General features: G+C 36.6%; 1 protein-coding gene across 32 annotated transcripts in view; it reads right to left on the reverse strand.

The window, feature by feature from the left end:
* Positions 1 to 19,021, reverse strand: part of LOC122787386 (receptor-type tyrosine-protein phosphatase S-like) — a 3,272,784-nt gene that overhangs the window by 45,774 nt on the left and 3,207,989 nt on the right. For all 32 annotated transcript variants that reach the window (XM_044054059.1, XM_044054057.1, XM_044054056.1 and 29 more), the window contains one exon: positions 2,427 to 2,581. In XM_044054059.1, coding sequence (XP_043909994.1) covers positions 2,427 to 2,581 — 155 coding nt within the window. The remainder of the gene's footprint in view (positions 1 to 2,426; positions 2,582 to 19,021) is intronic.

A 19,021-nucleotide genomic window follows, 5' to 3' on the forward strand; every position in this document is an offset into this window, starting at 1 on the left:
AACAACCTTTAATCTGATGACCACTTATTTCTGGGTACTGTGACAGTGTACTTGGAACTCTTGAAGGACATCAGAGTACAATTACCATGTATACCAACAGACGTCTAGCTCATGGATAAGATAAAGGAAACATTGAGACCAACATCCTATTAAAATACATTGACCCTACATAAATTGAAGAGGTGATGATGTTTGCCCTGCAATATAGTTAAGGTTTTCATTAATTTATTCTTTCTTTCATTCAGTCATGAACAGAGGTATTAGAATAAGGTGGCAAATAAGAGAATTAATGCATCAAAAATTAAAGTATTAACATTTTAACCTGTCCTCTCACCAGGTAACAACATACAGTTATAGCCAATCCATGTTCTTTTACAATGTGAGGCATTTCTTTTATAATTACAGTGATCAGACGGAGTCTATTAGTGTGCGTCTGTGAATGACAGCAGTAAACTGAATTGTGGTGGACATGTACGGCTATGAATAAAAGCAGTATACAAAAATACTTTATTATGGAAATTAGAGCAATTGGGTTGCTGGATTTCTGCAGAAATAACAGGACATGAGCTTCTTCCTTTATTTACCATAACTCCCATTTGTAAGTTGAAGCCCTTTCCAAGGCTAATTATTTGGTATAGCCTTATATGGATATTGCAGTGGTGTAGTGGTAGTGTTGTTGCCTCACAGCAAGAGGTTCTCTGGTTCGATTCTCAGCTGGGGTGCCTTCTGTGCAGTCTGCATGTCCTCCCTGTGTTTGTGTGGGTTTCCTCCGGGTGCTCCAGTTTCCTCCCACATTAGACATGCATCTGGAGCATTTCTCCTGGGGCCTCCGCTGAAAATTGGCTTTGTTCCAAGTCGGACTTTCCCGATTAACAATTGTTAAATAAAAATAAAAAAATAAATAAAATTGTATACTTAGAGTGCATACCATATGCACTACAGTGAAGATGTTAGCAAAGGAGGAGCAGGAGAATGGGTGCTACAGCAGAGGAGTTTGCATAGCAATAAAAAAACACAAAACTCAGAGTGCCTTGTAAGTAAATGGTTACAGTTAAACCTGATGAGAGTGGGAAAGGGATATTTCATCAAGGATGACAAAAGCATAACTGAAGAACCAAGTTTGTAACTGAATGAATGTACATGTAAACGAAACAGCAATAAGGTGAAACATGATTTCTAGTTGAGATATCATATTTTTCTTTAATTGGAATGTACTAAATGGAAGAGGTCTAACAATTATAAAGCAGGAAATTGTTTTCCTATGGAAAAAGGAAGAGGGCTGTTCACTTGACCCCTGACTAAAGTGACACTCTTGGTTCAGTGGTAACGTGGAGACAACACACTGGCACAGTTTTAAGTACTTCAAGGCACTGCTTACTGGTATCCTCACATCCGTCGCTTCTCTGAGCTCCAACTTATTTTCTTATGCTGTATCTGAGGAAAAAGCAATGGAGGCCAAAGTCTAGGCCATGTATAATGAAAGGTGAAGTGTTGCCAACTCATCAGGAAGCAAGATGTTGATAAGTCCCAATTTCAAAGTGCTACCAACATAAAAGTGTTCCATACTTCCTCTAAGCTACCAGGATGTAACACTGAATCCAGTCTCTCAATTAATACAGCAAAAAATGTATACTGTAAGTCACAACTGTACACTAATATAAGGACATTCAGAAAATTTTTAAGGGAGATAAAATGATTAGTAACCCCTAACCAATTATCTCAACCACATACTTAACACACAACGTCCCCATCCACTTGGCTTGTCTGCTCAAGCGCTCTATTCTGTGTGTGTAGTTCAGTGAGAGCAGGGTCATACATTTGATCATCAGGAACTGCTATAACTAAAGTAGCCACACCACTCATGCAGGAGTTAATATGCAAGTACAGCTCAAGTCTATGACTTTTATCTTCATCATTTTATCCTTTCAAACCTGTGATATAATACATATGAGCAGTTTATGCACATGCATGTCTGTATCAGGGACTTTAGTCACCTGTAATTTCAGGTCAGTCTTGTGATAAGTAGCTGCATGTGTGTGTGTATGTGCATGCGCACACATACACCCATTAATATGTATGCTACTGCTTCCTAACCAAATGTGCAGTTCTCAGCTGAAATTTCTCCAGCAGTCAATCAATGATAGTCGTACATTAAATCAGGTTCAGGCAATGCCCCAAAATGAATACTATTTGCTTCAACATCTGGACTCCTGAATAATAACATTTCAAAGCCCTTCCAAAAAAATACAAAATAAACGCCATACCCATAGAAAAATGCAAAGAACAATCTGCAATAGAAAACAGAACTTGGAGTTCAATGGTACATTAAAACAAAAAACTTAAAATTAATAAACATATGATGCACATTAAGAAAACAGAACACATAATAAATGATTTCAGAGTCATTGTTACAATCCTCATCATACCTGCAGTGAACTGATATAGGCCCATCCTGGCCAAACTGTTCTTTTGTCTTGTGTACCTGACCAATGAAATCAATGAATCCCTCACCAGATTTTGGCACACCTTGTTCAGGCCAGTCTGTAAACTGGAACTGTCGTACTGTTCGTGACTGGCCATCCTGTAAACAAAACAAAACCAGAGTAAAAAAAAAATCAGCAATAAGCAAATTAATAACAACAATTTTTTTAATTCTGTTCATTTTTATTTCTAATAACCTCTTTACTCAGATCAAGTGATGAACTTATTTTGGGGATGTTTTCTTTAACCCTTGTCTACATTATTATGCGCCCTCTTACATTTTTTCCATAGTTTAGGTGATACATTCCCACAGACGTGCATCACGGCTAAGGAAATGTGTTATCAAATCATTCTCAGTTTTTTAAAAATGCTTATGCAGTCTGGTGGTATCACAAGGAAATTCCTGGAAATAATTACTAAAAATCATATAAAAAGTTTACGTGAGGCTACCAATTCATAAATCAGGACCATCATCAGCAGATCATTCCTCACAGCTTTAACCCCATGACTCTTCTGTATTAATGACAGAAGCTCAAGGTCTTTTTCAACACTCAGTGTCTTAACAATGACAGAGGAGGCCAACACAAGAACAAGATCTCATGCAAAAAGTATAAAAGACAGAAAAGGATTTGGAGACCTGGTCTAGGTGTAGGACCAATAAACCATGGAGAAGCAGCTGAATGGATAAGGGCCCCAGCCTGGCTCCTTCTTCAAAGACCACTGCACCTAAAATAGCCTAATACATCTTAATTGCCGTGGTTTCACACAACATCCGATTCTGCCTCATATTTTTCCTCCGTCCTTTGTAAAATGTTTGATTTTCTGGTAAATCACTGAAAATTACATTGTATCAAAATTACAGACATTACAGTTTCTTACTGATTATTGTTCAGAAATACCATGCTAAGTGAATTAGTGTAATGTTTAAACAATGTCCCTGATTTTGGGCCTTTTTCCCACCACTAATTTTGGCTTTATCCAGAATACTTGAGTAAAGTAGTTGAGAGGTATGTCCAAAAAACCTTCACAAAGGGAGTTGCTCTCCTCTGGTAAAAATACATAATCCTACTTCTAATTCTGAAATAGAGGTACGGCTCATTGGTGTGTCATCCAGCTAAACTCATTCTTAGGAACAAGACACAGTGTGCCACTTCCACAATTTCTCACTGCCTGATATAAGCGGACAGAGAGATGTAACAAAAGCAGCTGAAACTCAAGGCAACCCCCCCCCCCCCCACACACACACACACACACACTGGAGTTGAGATTTAAAAAAGTCCTCTCACAGCCGAGGACCACAAAATGTGTTCAAGCTGAGCAGAGAGACATTGCGTTAATAACAACTCTTTGCTATATCAAACACCTCAAGTACAGACTGTTATTTAAGCTTAAAGTCTTAAACGTAAGCAAACAACTTATATGTCTCTACACAATAATTCTTTGTTAAATAGTGTCAAATGCCTTTGATAAACTTTAACAAAGAGAGACAGTTCCACGTTGCAGATCACCAATTGTCATTTAAGCTTAAACAAAGAGGTCTTCAGTACAAGCAGAGGTGTTATACCTCTACATAACAGCTCATTGCTAAACTGTGTCAAACACTTTGTTACACTGTACCAAGCACCCAGCATATAAATACTGCCTGTTATTTAAGCACCCATGATCATAGCTGCTAAAAGGATTGTCAGCACTGCTTACAGATACTGATTTGCACCTCTTATACAGGGCGAACAATGCCCTATAATGACAGCATGTGCTCAGGGCAGACACCCTCTTCATCCTACCATTCCTCCATGCCTAGGAGGCATGTAAGGAAAGGGACAAGCTTTAAGGTCTGACCTTTTGCTCTGGAGATCACCTTCACTATCATACCTTGTATATCTTAAGAGATGACTTATGAGGGTTCAGGCAGGTCCTACAGTCCCTTCCTGCATACACAGCTAAATCCAGACATGCTTTCCTCATTTGTGTTTGGGTACTTCACATGTCTTGACTAGCTTTAGACTGAGACAAATCCAAGTGTGGAAGCAGATGTCTAAGCAAGTGTGCAATAACACAATCTAGTAATTAAGTACAACTCCAGCAACAGGCTTTGTGTGAGGCTCTCCTACCAATAATTTTACTAAACGACTATCATGTTATACGTTCTTCCTCAGTGAAGGCAGCACTCCTGAAGTTATGTGGAGACTGTTATGCTAACAACTTCTGCAACGCAGGGCACTAAAATACCATACAGATAATACTCTAATGAAAAACAAATTAGAAGTGTAATTCTCTGTATCTGATTTGTCAGTACAATTAATTGTTTTCCCACTGAATTTCAGATCTAATGAAGAAAGTAAATAGTCTGTTTATTGCTGAATAAAAAAAAACTCTTAAGACAGTGAAAACTTTGCAACAACTATCTGGTTAAGCTAAAGTTTCAAAGTAAATTATGTGTTATTTAAATGAAAGTTATTATCAACCAAGAGCCATTTCAGTCAGTATTATCTGCTCCCATTCTTATAGACTGTTATTATCAGTCTCTACCTGGCTTGGTTCTGTGTTGAAGTAATACTGAACTCGATTAAAGGCTTTGGCTCTTTACTAGAGTAGCAGTGGTTAATAACTGGCTGAGGACACCCCCATATATCCCTATAACACTGCTTCTTCCCATTAGAGATGTTCCTTGTCAATAAGCTGCAGGTAACCATAACAAACTGAAGAATTACTTTGCAATCTGATAAAAAAGATACAGTCTCAACATCAGGAGACAGTGACACTTAAGAATGTATGAAAATTTCCTTTGATGTGCTGGACCAGTTTCATATCTAAACAGCAGTCTGATTTGCATTTCCAATTAAATGCTTTGAAGTTCTGTCTGATCTTTCTTTCACAGATGTCCAAGCCTCACAGTCACTTCTCACGGGAGACATTTTTTCAACTTAGAACAAGAATAAATGAGTACATTAATTTTGTTTAAAACCCGTCCTAGTAATTATTATTTTAAAAACTTTTATTAAGAAGCAACTGGCCTTAAACATGCAAGAATTATTTTTTTATTTGACTATTTTGAATCTCCACAGTTTTCCAAATTCCATTTCCTGTATCTAGAATACTGTGGTGATCAGAGTCATCAGACATCTACATATTCTGGATCAAGTAAATCAAACGTCACTGAGAACTAAACCTTCTAAAACCATCTCTCCTTGTCTCTCTGTCTGCATGTCTATCTAGCTGCCTACCACTGTTCTTTAGCCTTTCAGCAAATACCCTTCTTTCTCACTCTGTGCCAGCCACATTGAAATCCTGGTTATTCTCCATATTAGAATGTTGACTGAGCCCCTCTAGGTGAAGGAAGAATACAACAAGCCCTTGACAGCAGTAACACAGAAATCAAAACCTTAACATATGGATGAGAGAGTAATTTTCCCTCTAGATGTATGACAGTGGGATATGGAAAGGGACAGCCACAAGCATAAGCATCTGCAGTTGACATAGTCTGACAGCAGCTAAGCGCAGATACAGATACTGGTGGCTAGAACCCCCCCCCCCCCCCCCACATGACAAGCTGGCCTTGGTGTGTGCAACCCTTCTGCACTCTGATGACCTTGACTTTTACGTAGAATTTTTTAGTACAACATTGCATGGCAAAAGATCTGAAATTGTAAACACTTAACAGTGAGTATGAAGATAATTTAGTTTTCCTGTATTTTCTGTTTAATTCTAAAATAATGAAAACTGTTGCTTTAGGCATTAAAAAGAAGCATTTCCTCAACTTCAAAATAATTTCCGATCCAATATTTTGTTAGTTCAAGCTGCATATTAATTAAAATAAACGTACCCAAACTGATGTACAGAAAACTGAACCATACATGAATTTAGAAGTAAAAAGGCATACTACTCCCCATGGTGCCAACACAATTCCTTTCCTGTCACAGAGTAACTAGTCATGAGTAGCCAGTCCACACTTTACTGCTATGTGACATAAGCAACGTCATTGACTAAATAGATGCAGTACATATTAGAGCTTGCGCTGTGATCCCTTACCATTCACATGGAGTTTCTTGAAGAGAGTGGACAATCCAATCTTCCACTCTAGATTTTTCAAAAAATTAAAACAGCAGGGGCACATCCATAGAAACTATTTTTTTTTTTTAAATCAGAAACAGCACAATTGTTTTTTCTTTTTGTGGATGGTGGGTATGTGAACAGAGCAGCAATTTCTGCTCTTGGCAGATGTCTAGATCACTGAAATGTGGGCAGTGTCACAAAACACTTTGCCAACAGCAACGACTGATCATTTTTTTCAAAAAACAAATGACTGGAGCAGAAAAGGCATAGCAGGTACTTGGTACTTGAAAAGACTTTAGGAAATCAGAAAGTAAATGAGCAAATACTGCCTTTCTTACGAAAACAACATACCTGCTTTCAATGAGTGACACACAGGCCCCAGATCACATAGCAATAGTCATATACATACTTAAGATTGCAGGGAACAGATGAAAGTACAAAATAATTGTGGGTGTGTTTGTATGTAACAAACTAAACTGTATTACTGGTCCTAGAATGTCTTTCACTTGGACACAGTCAAACATCAAGTATGTACCTAGTCAGAAGTGATAAATTATGGGATGTAGGGAGACAATCTGCCTGTGAAGTTGATGAAATGCAATCGTCACTTGATAAGAGTTAAGCAGTTGGTGATCTGGCCTCACAAGGATGTGTGTGTGTGTGTGTGTGTGTGTGTGTGTGTGTGTGTGTGTGTGTGTGTGTGTGTGTGTGTGTGTGTGTGTGTGTGTGTGTGTGTGTGCGCGTGTGTGTGTGTGCGCGCAAGTGAAAAAAAAATCAGAAGCATTATTGTAGCCCAAATTTCACTTAAAGTCAATTACTAGAGATGTGCTTAGTCAGAAAATATTTTTTTCTGGGGGTGGGGGTGAGAGGCTTTCTGTACAATAAAAGCAAATTACCAATGCATTCACTAAACAGCTGAATGATCACTGATACAGATTGCTAGGGGCACAGACAGTGAGTGACACAGTGAGTGAGAGTGAGAATGGGTGTGTGTTCACAAAAGTGAATCCAAGCTGAAAGTACCTCGCTGTGGACAGACTTTCTTTCACTTGATAACAGTCAAATACTAAAAGTTAGAGGCAGTCTCTGTTGGAAAGTGACTTCATTTAGTTGATCAATGTTAAATAATCTCTGACATGTATGTATATGTGAGTAACACATCTTGAAATACAATACTGGGGCAAGAATACCTTTTACTTGATCACATTGAGACATCATACGTGTCCACAGTTGGAATGTGGTTATTTTGGTAGGAATGCAAGGTATTCTATGCCTGAAAATGATGGACCACTGCTCAACACACTGATCAACAGCTGAATTTCAGCTATCCCACTGTGAAAAAAAGAAACTGATAGATAAGGGCCAGTAAATTTGCCTGTTTTAGCAAAAAATCAGATACTGGCTAGTAAGTATACTGCTTAGATACCAGCAAAGATGAAATGTATGGAGAACCTGAAAGAAAAACCAAATAGAAAATGTGATGTGGAAACAATGACTGGGAAGAATCCTGCAGCTCTTCGGCAACAATCTTTTCAAACTCCAGCTTTGGTACAAGACATGGCTTTTAATAATTTAGAGGAAAAAATAAGTCAGGTGTGCATGAGGTAATTAAAATAAATGAAACGTTGAAGGGCTACATCAATTCAAATAATACAAGGCTGGAAAAAAGGAAGAAACTTTAAACAGATATTCAAATGAACTGATAAAACTGCAAAAATCAGAGGTCAAAATGAAGAAAAGGCTGGCTGAGTATGAGATTGACCAAGAAGAGGTGTTTCAAAAAATGGAAGCATTAGAGGACAAAGCACACAGAGAAAACCTGTAATTTTCTACTGTACCAGAGAATCTGGAAGGAACAGACTGTATTAATTTTATGGCAGCACAAATAAGTAACTGGACTGGTATTCCAGAACAGGATTTAATTGAAATGGCACATCATGCATGCTCCAAAACTGGCCATGAGAAAGCAGCCAAGACCTGTATTAGTAAAGATGCAATCTTACCAGCAGAAAGAGGTGATCCTGACAAAGCTATGGCAGAAGGGCAAACTATTAAAAATTGGAAACAGTTGAGTGTTTGTGGAAAATGATTATTCGCTATACACTGGGCAGAAGAGAAACAAATTTACTTCAGCAATCAGGGAATGTTGAAAGGCAGGTGTGACATTCAAGCTGCTGTATCCAGCTGCCTTCAGAATACTTTTTCTTGGAGGATCAAAGTAATGTTTTGATGCAGAACAGACTGAGGAGGAAATCCAAAAGTTTGTTCAACAAAATTTGACCCATCAAGCAGAAGGGGACTCTGCTTCCCATTATTCTTATAATAAAACGCAGAGACTTTGCCAGTGACACCTTTTCTCACATTCCAAAGGAAAACGCTTGAGAGACATAAAAAGCACAGGAGTTGACTAGAAGAATCAGGAGTACCTTGGACATGAACCAGAGTCTGGGGCTGGGAGATGGAGATGAACAGGAAGAAGACCAGAAACACTGAACTCAGTGAATAAAGATGACACTATAAAGCATCAATCACATTTGTGAAATGTGGCTTTACATAAAAAAGAAGCTAAGAAAGATTGGATTTTTATTGACTTTGTTAAACTTGTGGGACTAAGAGGCATGTGCGTGCCCCATTTCATGTCACTGATGTTTGGAAAGACACTACAAGGAGAAAAAAAAGAGAAAGTAATTGTAAGCAAAACACTTTTTTTAAGACTATTTGTATAAAGCATTTCATGAAATAAATTGCACGTTATATAGTAAAGCAGTTTTAGTGATTCTTGTGTGTGATTAAGATACTAAAACATGCACTTTTTTTTCTTTTTATAGTTTTAAGAAATGTATGCATTACAATGTAAAAGGAAAAGAAAGACTTGACAAAAGCACATCTGAGTTAATGGGCTGTAATTGTGGACTGTTGGGGTATAAAAGTGCATTGAATATAATATAATGTATGTAGAATTTAAATGTTTTCTTTACTTTTGCATATGTAAATGTCTGGATTAATGTTCCTTGTGTAATATATTAAGTTTTTGTATATGCAAGTGATTTTTTTAATGAGGCCACAATGTTATGAATAGTCTTCTTTTAGCAAACAAATCTTCAGTGTAAGGTGAAGGAAATAAATTGAGAAGTCTAGACATTGTAGATCAAAGGCAAGGAAAAACAAACTGCTACTAAACCAGCACAGCTCCTGATGCCAAACAGCAGGACTAAACACCTCCCAAACACATGTATGCTTGTTCTGGAAGTCAAAGGCAAAAACAACAAGCTGCTACTAAGCCAATACAGTTCCTAATTCCAAGCAGCAGAACTAAACACCTCCAATAAGCACAGTCAGAGAGGTGAAACTCATCAAAGATAAACTCAGCCAGATAGCCAAACTCACTGAAGCAGGTCTTTTTAAATTCCAAAGAGATAAGCAAACAAGACGCCAATACGACTTCAATTTTATTAAGCACCACAATACTGCTTTTCGTCAGCGCCCTGCACCAACTTCTTCAGACTTTGAAAAATAACAACTCACACTTAAGTGTTGCTACATTTAAAGCCATTGCAAGCAAAGTCTATTACAAAACACACCCTCCAATTACCTTAAAGGAACAGGCACAAGTAGCTTCAATCTAACTAAAATGTTCCTATCCCATAAACACACAATATAAAAAGATAAATGGCTTCTTCAGACTCTATACAAATATCATTGAACAGACAATAGTATATATACACCATGAAACTGGCGGTAAGATCAATCAAACAATTAATTTTCAACTAGCTAACGATCTTGGTGTACAAAATTTAACATAAAGACACATAAAAGACGCACATAGTGCAGGAATATATACAGAATGTGCCATCCTCAATGACTTTAAAAACTCTCTCCATAAAAATATATTTAAAAATCTCTTCATGAGAATATATATTTTAAAAATATAAATATTTCTATATAAATATATATGTAATGTGTATATATCAAATAGACTAAACTAGACTAATACTAAGTATAAATAAAGACTTAATAATACATAATGGCTTAGTAAGGTGTGACATATTAATATAATATAGTATAATAATTATAGTCATTGAGGCTGCATTCCTGCTGTGTTTCTGCTTCTCCGTTGTGTGCATTTATCCTTTTATCCAGTCACACAATATAAAAAGTTGTATGTGATATAAAATATACAACTGTAAAACTAATACTGTTCCATACATAGCACTTAAATAATGCAATCAAAAGTTAATTATATTATAAAAGCACACTTACTTTGAACCAAATATGCATAACAACAATGACACATTAAAAAAAATAAAAAGCATGCCATAATATTTCAAATATTGATAAAAAGACATTCCATCTACCAAACATGGTATAAAATATATATCAAGATCACTCAGCCGGTTCTATGTCCAAATCACACTCGATGTTATACCCCCCATACATCATCTTTCCAAACTCCTCAGCTTAAGGACACAGCTAATAGATAACATACTATTGAGGCCGGGGTGATGGTAGGCTTCAAGTCTCAACTTGGCTGAGTTTATCTTTGATGAGTTTCATCTCTCTGACTGTGCTTATTGGAGGTGTTTAGTTCTGCTGCTTGGAATTAGGAACTGTGTTGGCTTAGTAGCAGCTTGTTGTTTTTGCCTTTGACTTCCAGAGCAAGCATACATGTGTTTGGGAGGCGTTTAGTCCTGCTGTTTGGCATCAGGAGCTGTGCTGGTTTAGTAGCAGGTCTGGACATTGTAAAATTAAAAAGTAAAAGGACAAGCAGCTTAATAAAAATTAAAGTTTAAAATATTGGAAGTAAATAAGAGATAGCAACTTTTCTAGTAACTAAATACTTTAATGTATTTACTAGAGCAATATATAATTTAATTTAATTTTAAACACACCCAGTGTACTTTTTCTTAAGGCTAAAAGTTAATGTTTATTGAAAGCACAGAAGCTGTTTTTCACATCTGAGAGGGGAATGAAGATGACACAAGAACATACAGCAACTAGTTTAAGTAAGAACACATATTGTAACGTGCTTTAGCATGGCTAACCTTAATTATAAGTTAGTTAATGCCCATGAGTGCAGCTGTTGATTTCGGACAGTTGTTCCTATCAGGAGGGTTAAACTTCATTATTTGAAGATGAACACAGTTTTCTGTGTTTGTTTTAAGTTAATAGGTTATGGGGTTGTTTTGTTGGTGAATGTGTTTTTTGTTTGGTTGCTGTCATTAAGTTTTTGTTTGGGGGTTGTCATTAATTCAAAAAGCCTTGTAAAATGTGACATAGGTTCAAATGGGGATAACAAGAAACAACTATACAAATGATCAGCCTGCCAAACAGTGGCAGCATGTAACACAAAAATCTGGAAATAGACATTTAAACAAAAGACGTCATACATAACAGGTGGGGAATAATAACTTCTTATCATAATGGCCTCAAAGGTATTGGCAAAAAAAGTAAGAATACTGAATTATATTAAGACATGCAGAATGCAAATAGCAATGCCTTGAAACATATTTGGAAAGAAACGAACATGTGAATTTGATAAACAAAGGGCTTCATGGTGGATATTCAGTAGAATATTAGGGACAAGTGAAAAAGTGACTTATCTTAATTGCTATAGGAGCTCCAACAGTGATAGAAGAGGAAAAGAAAGATAGTAATGGGAGATTTGTGATAGTAAGAGACTAATGGCAAAGGAGGAGGATTATGCTGGCACATATTTATATACCATTTAAAACTGCTATTATGGAGCTTAAGAAAATTTGGGGAGAAATGCTCACCTTTCAGCAGGGAATATTACTTATAGGTGGAGACTGGAATGATTTGCAACAGTGAGAATATATCTGGGGGATCTAGGGGGAAAAATTATAACCAGCGAGTACATTTCTGAAGAAATTTATGAAAACATTTGGTCTGGAAGATGTGAATTCAGTAGTAGGAATTTGGCAGAATTTACACATTGTTCCCCAAGGTACAACAACTGGGCAAGATTACACAATTATATTTCACAGGAATATGTGCATTTAATTGAAAGCTTCAACATACATCCAATAGCTATTTCACATCCTGTACCAACAACAACTAAGATACAAATGCAGGGTAATGAAGTACAAACCAGACACTGGCATTTCACCAGTTACCTGTTAAAAAAGAGAGTAATTTAAGGAATGGGTAGTGGAAATTATTTGAAAGTTGTTAGGGAAGATAGAAATTTCTTCAGAAGTTATAGGTAGTGAATGGGATAAAATGAAAGTGGTGTTTAAAATAGGGTAGAAATAAGAGAGAAAGAGATATGGTTAAGAAGTAACAATAATTATTTACAAGGGCTGACAAAGGTTAAAGTGTTGCAGAACAACGATCTCAAAGAACAGGAAGGCCGATTTCAGAATGCTAAAGAGAAAATAAGGGAGTACCTGGACAATATGCATGAGTTTAGAAAGATTGCTGTTAAGCAACTATTTTTTGATAATGACTCCAGACCACAAAAACGTTTAGCACAATGACTTTAGCGAAAGTAGAAAGGGCTGTCACCAAACGTAAGGAGCTTATAACAGTAAAAATAACCAGAGATCTTGCACAGATATTAAGAGATATTTTGGAAATGTTATGAAAATTTGGCTAAGCAGAGGAATGTGGAAATCAAAAAAAAGCACAAATGGAAAAATATATACAGAAAACTTAGCTATGCCATGGTTAGAGGTAGATGAAGCTCAACAATTAAAGTTAAGACTGAAGGAGATGAGATAAAAAATGGTGCAAACAATCTGCAAAAATCTCTCCAGGAATAGATGGTACTCCTGTGGCAATTTGGAAGTTAGGAGGGAATAAAGTGATAAAGATCTGGAAGCTTTTGTTTAATATTTTAAAAGGAAGTGAAGCACCAATATCCTGGATGAAAGCTGTGGTAGCTGTAATACACAACAATGGGAAAGGCCCATCAGACCAGGTTCATACAGGTCCATTTCAACTTGAATCATAATTATAAAGTGTATACATTTATAATAGCTGAAAGAATGGCAAAGGTGTTGACTAAATTGATAGATATGGATCAATGTGTTTTTTGGTGGGGAGGCAAACATTTGATAATGACAATAGAACAATGATGATCCAGAGGGGAAGCAGAATGTAAGAAAATACTCTGGTGTTGGTGGGTCTTGATGCAAAGTATTTGACAGATTAAGTTGGGATTTTATTAACAGGGCAACCAAAGTATTTGCATTCCCTGATGCAATAATTCGGTTAATTAGAAGGACATATAAGGGACTGGAGACAAACATTAAAGTGGAAGGGTTCCTCTCTGATAAGTTGCATTTGAAAAGAGGAACCAGGCAGGGGTAAGCTCTTTCCCCAATGTTGCTTACATTATATTTAGAGCCATTGGAAAATAAATTAAGGGACTTAGAAATTCAAAGATATAATTGGTGTGGTAATAAACAAAAGTTGGTTATATTTGCAGATGATATTATTTTGTACCTGATAAAACAAGAAAAGGGCAGCTCAGTGTCGTGGAACATTCTGAGACAGTTTCATGTCTTTTCAGGATATAAAATGAATGAAGACAAAACAAAGGCTACATCTGTAAACTATGCACTCTGACATGAATTGGTTCAGCAATACCTATATTTATGGGGACATGATAAAATAAAGTATTTAGGAGTATGTGGGATTGTCCTAAATAAAAGATAATACTAAAACTGAGAATGTGAAAGCTCTTATTTATGGATATGGCTAGCAGGATACAAGCAATAAAAATGTGTTTAGTTCCTTTAGTTTTATACACAGGTCTGACATACTTTTACCAACCTGAAGAAAAGCTGTAGACAGAAATTAATAAAGAGTTGAAGGATTTTATCTGGCAGGGAAGAGGGCAAGGGTCAAGTGAGATCAGCTGATCCTTCCAGCAGAACAAGGTACTTTAGGATGACCTGATTTGAAAAGATATTTTCAAGCTACACAATTAAAGCTCATATACATAATACAAGTATAAAACTATAATTCAAAGACGACAGTTGGATTTTGGACACACATCCTTAAGGTGAATAACAGCAGCCAACCAGAAAATTATATTCATAAAGTAGCAGAAAGTATTCTAAAAACTAAGCCAAAATGAGAATGGAGAATGGAGATTCTGCTGATAGGGATGACTGCAATTAGAGGTACAGAGAATAGGCACATTCTTAAGGAGAATAACAGCAGCCAGCCAGAATATTATATTCATAAAGTAGCAGAAAGTATTCTAAAAACTAAGCCAACATGAGAATGGAGAACAGAGATGTTGCTGATACAGATGACTACAATTAGAGGTACAGAGAATAGGCAAGAGGGGGCTGGAATTTACTGGAGAAATCTTACAAAGTAACCAAGTTATTGGGAGCAAATAACTACAGAGGGAAAGGTATTAGAACAGGAAGAGTCCAAGAAGACATTTTGACTGCAGGCTAGAGACTACCTTCCCCATCAAGGATTGATATCAGAGTACAGGCAAAGAGAAAGGGAGAGGGGGGATCCTAAGTGAAGACCTTCTCTGGTAGAATTTTTTAGTTGAATCCAAAACAGAAGTGGCCATTAAAAAAAGGGATAATTAGTAAGGCATATAAAACATTACATGACAACTATAGGAATAAATCACAGGAGGTCAGAAAAGATTGGGAAGACAGTCTGGATAAGCAATTCACAATGAAAGCATGGGAGGACATATGTATGGCTCCCAAATATGCAACACAGTTCAGAAGATTTAGAATTTTTGCATTGCCGTGTTTGCATAGGTATTTTTATACCCCATGCAGACTCCAAAGAATTTGTCCTCAGGCAGATGGCAAATGCTGGAGGTTCGATGGGGATGAAAGAGATAACTGGTAACATATGTTTTGGGAGTGGAAGGAGTTGGCAGACTAAAATTCTTTACAGAGTACTCTGTCAGAAATACTGGTCGAACAAATGGATGTAACTAAGGGAATTATTTTTTGAGCTGGGATACAAGATCTCTATTGCCTACACATAGTAAGGGCTTCTTCAGTTTAATTATGGTGGCTGTCAAAAAAAGCAATTACTAGAACAAAGAAATCAAAGTCTAAACCAACTGTATTTGAAGTAGTGAATACTGTAATAGAGATACATGAACAGGAAGTGAGATCTTTAGAAAAGGGCAGGAACAAATTAAACAGACAAAATGGAAATTGTGGGAACAATACATGCAAAATAATGTTTTGGAGGAGGAGTGAAGTTTAAGGGAATGCAGGAATCAATCAATTTATCTAATGTTGTACTGATGATAAATGTATTAAAGAATATATATGATTATAATGCTTATAACTGTAAACATGTTAATATGTATGTTTGCCTACCTCTTAAGCAATAATTCAATAAAGATGTTTAAAAAAGTAAAGTGATGTGTTTTTATTGTCAGTACACATTATCCAGTGCAGAGTTTCTGAAAAGCTGGAGTGCAGATGGATGGGTGCATCTAAGGTATGTGTTTTGAGTTGCAGTAAGTGGTTATGTGTGTTGATGCTGAAATCTTTGGATAGTCCAAACATTTCAACATTTTGGGTGGAAATATATATGTGCATGTGTTTGCAGGTTAGGATTGGAGCAAGTAAGGGGATGGCTTTACTGTTGCATGTGTGTGTTATAAATGGAAAATGTGTCCAAGTGTCTGGTCTAGTGGAACTGTTAGCAAAGAGTTTTTCATTGTAGGGGTGAGGTGAGGGTCAACAGCATGAGCAGGGCTAGTGTATATCAGTAAGGTGGTACAGTGCATCTAAAGTTGTTAGCATTTTTGTTTTTGTTTTTTATTTAACTGGTAAAGGACAGCATTTGCTATCTTTTTTGATTCTTTTGACATTTTTACTGATTAAGGTAATTACTGACATGCAGAAGTCAATGCAGTGATTGTCTATTTCTCTGCATACTAATTTATTTAAATAGAGCCATATTCAGTGTCATATCTAGCCACTCTGGCATTTCACTCAACTTTAGGTTCAGGAGCAAAAAGAAACAACCTCTTTCTCCTCTGAAAACTGTAAAAACCTGCTTGCCACATTTGTAGCAAAGGGCTTACCACATCCTATGCCATACACAAACAGCCTAATATCTTCAGCCCTGACTGCAAATGCTGGTACTGCACTAACAACTGATAGGCATCTGCCAAATCCTATCCTCTGAAACCTTGTACCTGAGATGGCTGCCTACTTTCCATCACATTATCGGCGCCTCTCTCTCTCTTTATATATATATATATATATATATATATATATATATATATATATAGATATATATGTTTATATATATATATATATCTGTACAGGTGTATGCGATTTAAATGAAAAAAACAAAGTTGACTCCTAAAGCACTGACCGCATACGGTGAAAAACACTGAAGTCACAACGTCAGTATGCATACACCAAGAAACCGCCTTGGTGCATACAATCTTTTACTTTTTAAAAATAAACATTTTTTGCAGGGGGGTGCAAGCCTGCCTGTGCACCCCACCCTAACTCTGAGATTGCTCACATTCTTTTTCTTATCTTTTGTTCTCTTTCACTCAGAATAATGCCTAAATTATCTTCTGCCAGCCCTTAATAATGCTCTCACAAGTTCAGTCATTCAACAATGGGATTTTCCCCCATTCTCCAGCTTCCTAATTCAGCGCATAACTTCTCAGTTGTGAAAACCAATATACTTTTACTGTTTACATTGTAATTAACCGTATCTTATCAATGATGTAGTATCTTGCAAATTTACCCCCTTCTGTGTTTAATTACACTTTGAAGAGTATGTAGCCACATTTTTAATGTATGTACATCTTATGATGTGTTAAACCTCTTGGTACGTATTTTAACTCACTTATTATGTCACAGTCCTCAACAGTTACCTTACAGTATTTTGTCACTTTTGACAATGTAATTTTTTTGCCACATGGCTTAGGCTAAGCCTGAAGAGAGACATTGGACCGGTGCTCCTCCACAGTTAACAAATGTAAAATAAAATAAGTAATCTCCTTTAATAAGATCTGTAAAAGGGTGACTGAATGCAGATTTTTGCAAACATTTCATGATGCTAACCTTCTAAAATGCATTACACTAGGTTTCAATTAGAGAGGTGTATATGATTTCACATTAGGGTAAGAAATACAGTTCTCAGTCCAGAATATATGTTTACTGTTAGCATGATAAGAGAATTAAAAATATGCATTTATTGTAATTAACTTTCCTATTACTTGAACTATGCTAGCCAACCCCCAAATATAGATATCTATGAAATTACATACAGTATATAAAGATCAAGGCTGCATACATATTTTTATACTTAAAAACAACCATATACATTTTATCTGTTATTTGTTGAAAAACCAGTATGCACTCTTAATTCCCCTCATATGTTAGGTTCTACTGCACCAATCTTCACTTCTCACTCACATAACCTTTTGCTTAATGTAGCTTTTAATCCTACTGCTCACAATCTCTAACATCCCATCCTTCACTCTACTCAACTATCCAATCATTCCCACTTAGACAACATACATCTGTAATCAGCACAAAGACATCTCAAGTTGTATATGAAATGTCACTCGATTTTTGTAAACTATGTATATTATAAATGTAGATACTCTTTATATTTTTGTAAGCTGATAATGGTATTTTACACACGTGTATTTTCATTATACACTTGCTATCACTCACTAAATGTAATTCTGATTTTCTTTATATTCCCAGGCTGCGACTGAAACTGGTCACTTGTGAAAGAAATATTACTGCATATAGCATACTGTTTTATTTTTCTGGGGGGGGGGGGTAACATGTCTGCACGACACCTACACCTAATTTTTGACCTCCCTTGGTCTTCTGTCAGACTATGCTAAAAAAGGTTAACAGAGCAACAGGTTTTGCAATCAACATGTAGTTTCTGGACCAGAGTGGTTCTGGCACCTGGATTAAGGGTTTAGCCTGTTTGACCAAACACACACACACACACACACACTCAGAAATAGCGCATTTCCAAATGCTGCTCATACCTTCTGCATTTCTGACTGCTGGTAGCTGCTCTTAGATTAATAACTCCACAAAATGCTACACCAGCTCAGACATAGCATTTCCAAATGCTTCTCATACATGCTACATTTCTGACTGGCTGCTCCACAAAATGCTACACCAGCTCAGATATAGCACTGCCAGATGCTGCTCATACCTGTTGTATTTCTGACTGCTGGTATCTGCTCTTGGATTAATAACTCCACAAAAAGTTGACTGCTAACAACTGCAAACCATAATGCTACGGAGGACTAATTGGAGTTACAGCATAATGCTACTGTATTTTTGCTTCACGCCATATCTCGTGCCATCTCTGCTGCTCCTATTTCATTGGCTGAAAGCAGACACAGCAGGATGTGGATGTAGGCAAAGCCAGAAACAGTTATTTCTTAAAACAGTATGCAGTTAGTCCGAGGCTGCAAATTAAAATTTTTAATGGTGTGGCTGACTGCAAGCCCCACCCT

Source organism: Protopterus annectens, chromosome 13.part0, assembly GCF_019279795.1.
Source record: "Protopterus annectens isolate FY-2018-M chromosome 13.part0, PAN1.0, whole genome shotgun sequence".
Classification (NCBI taxonomy): domain Eukaryota; kingdom Metazoa; phylum Chordata; order Ceratodontiformes; family Protopteridae; genus Protopterus; species Protopterus annectens.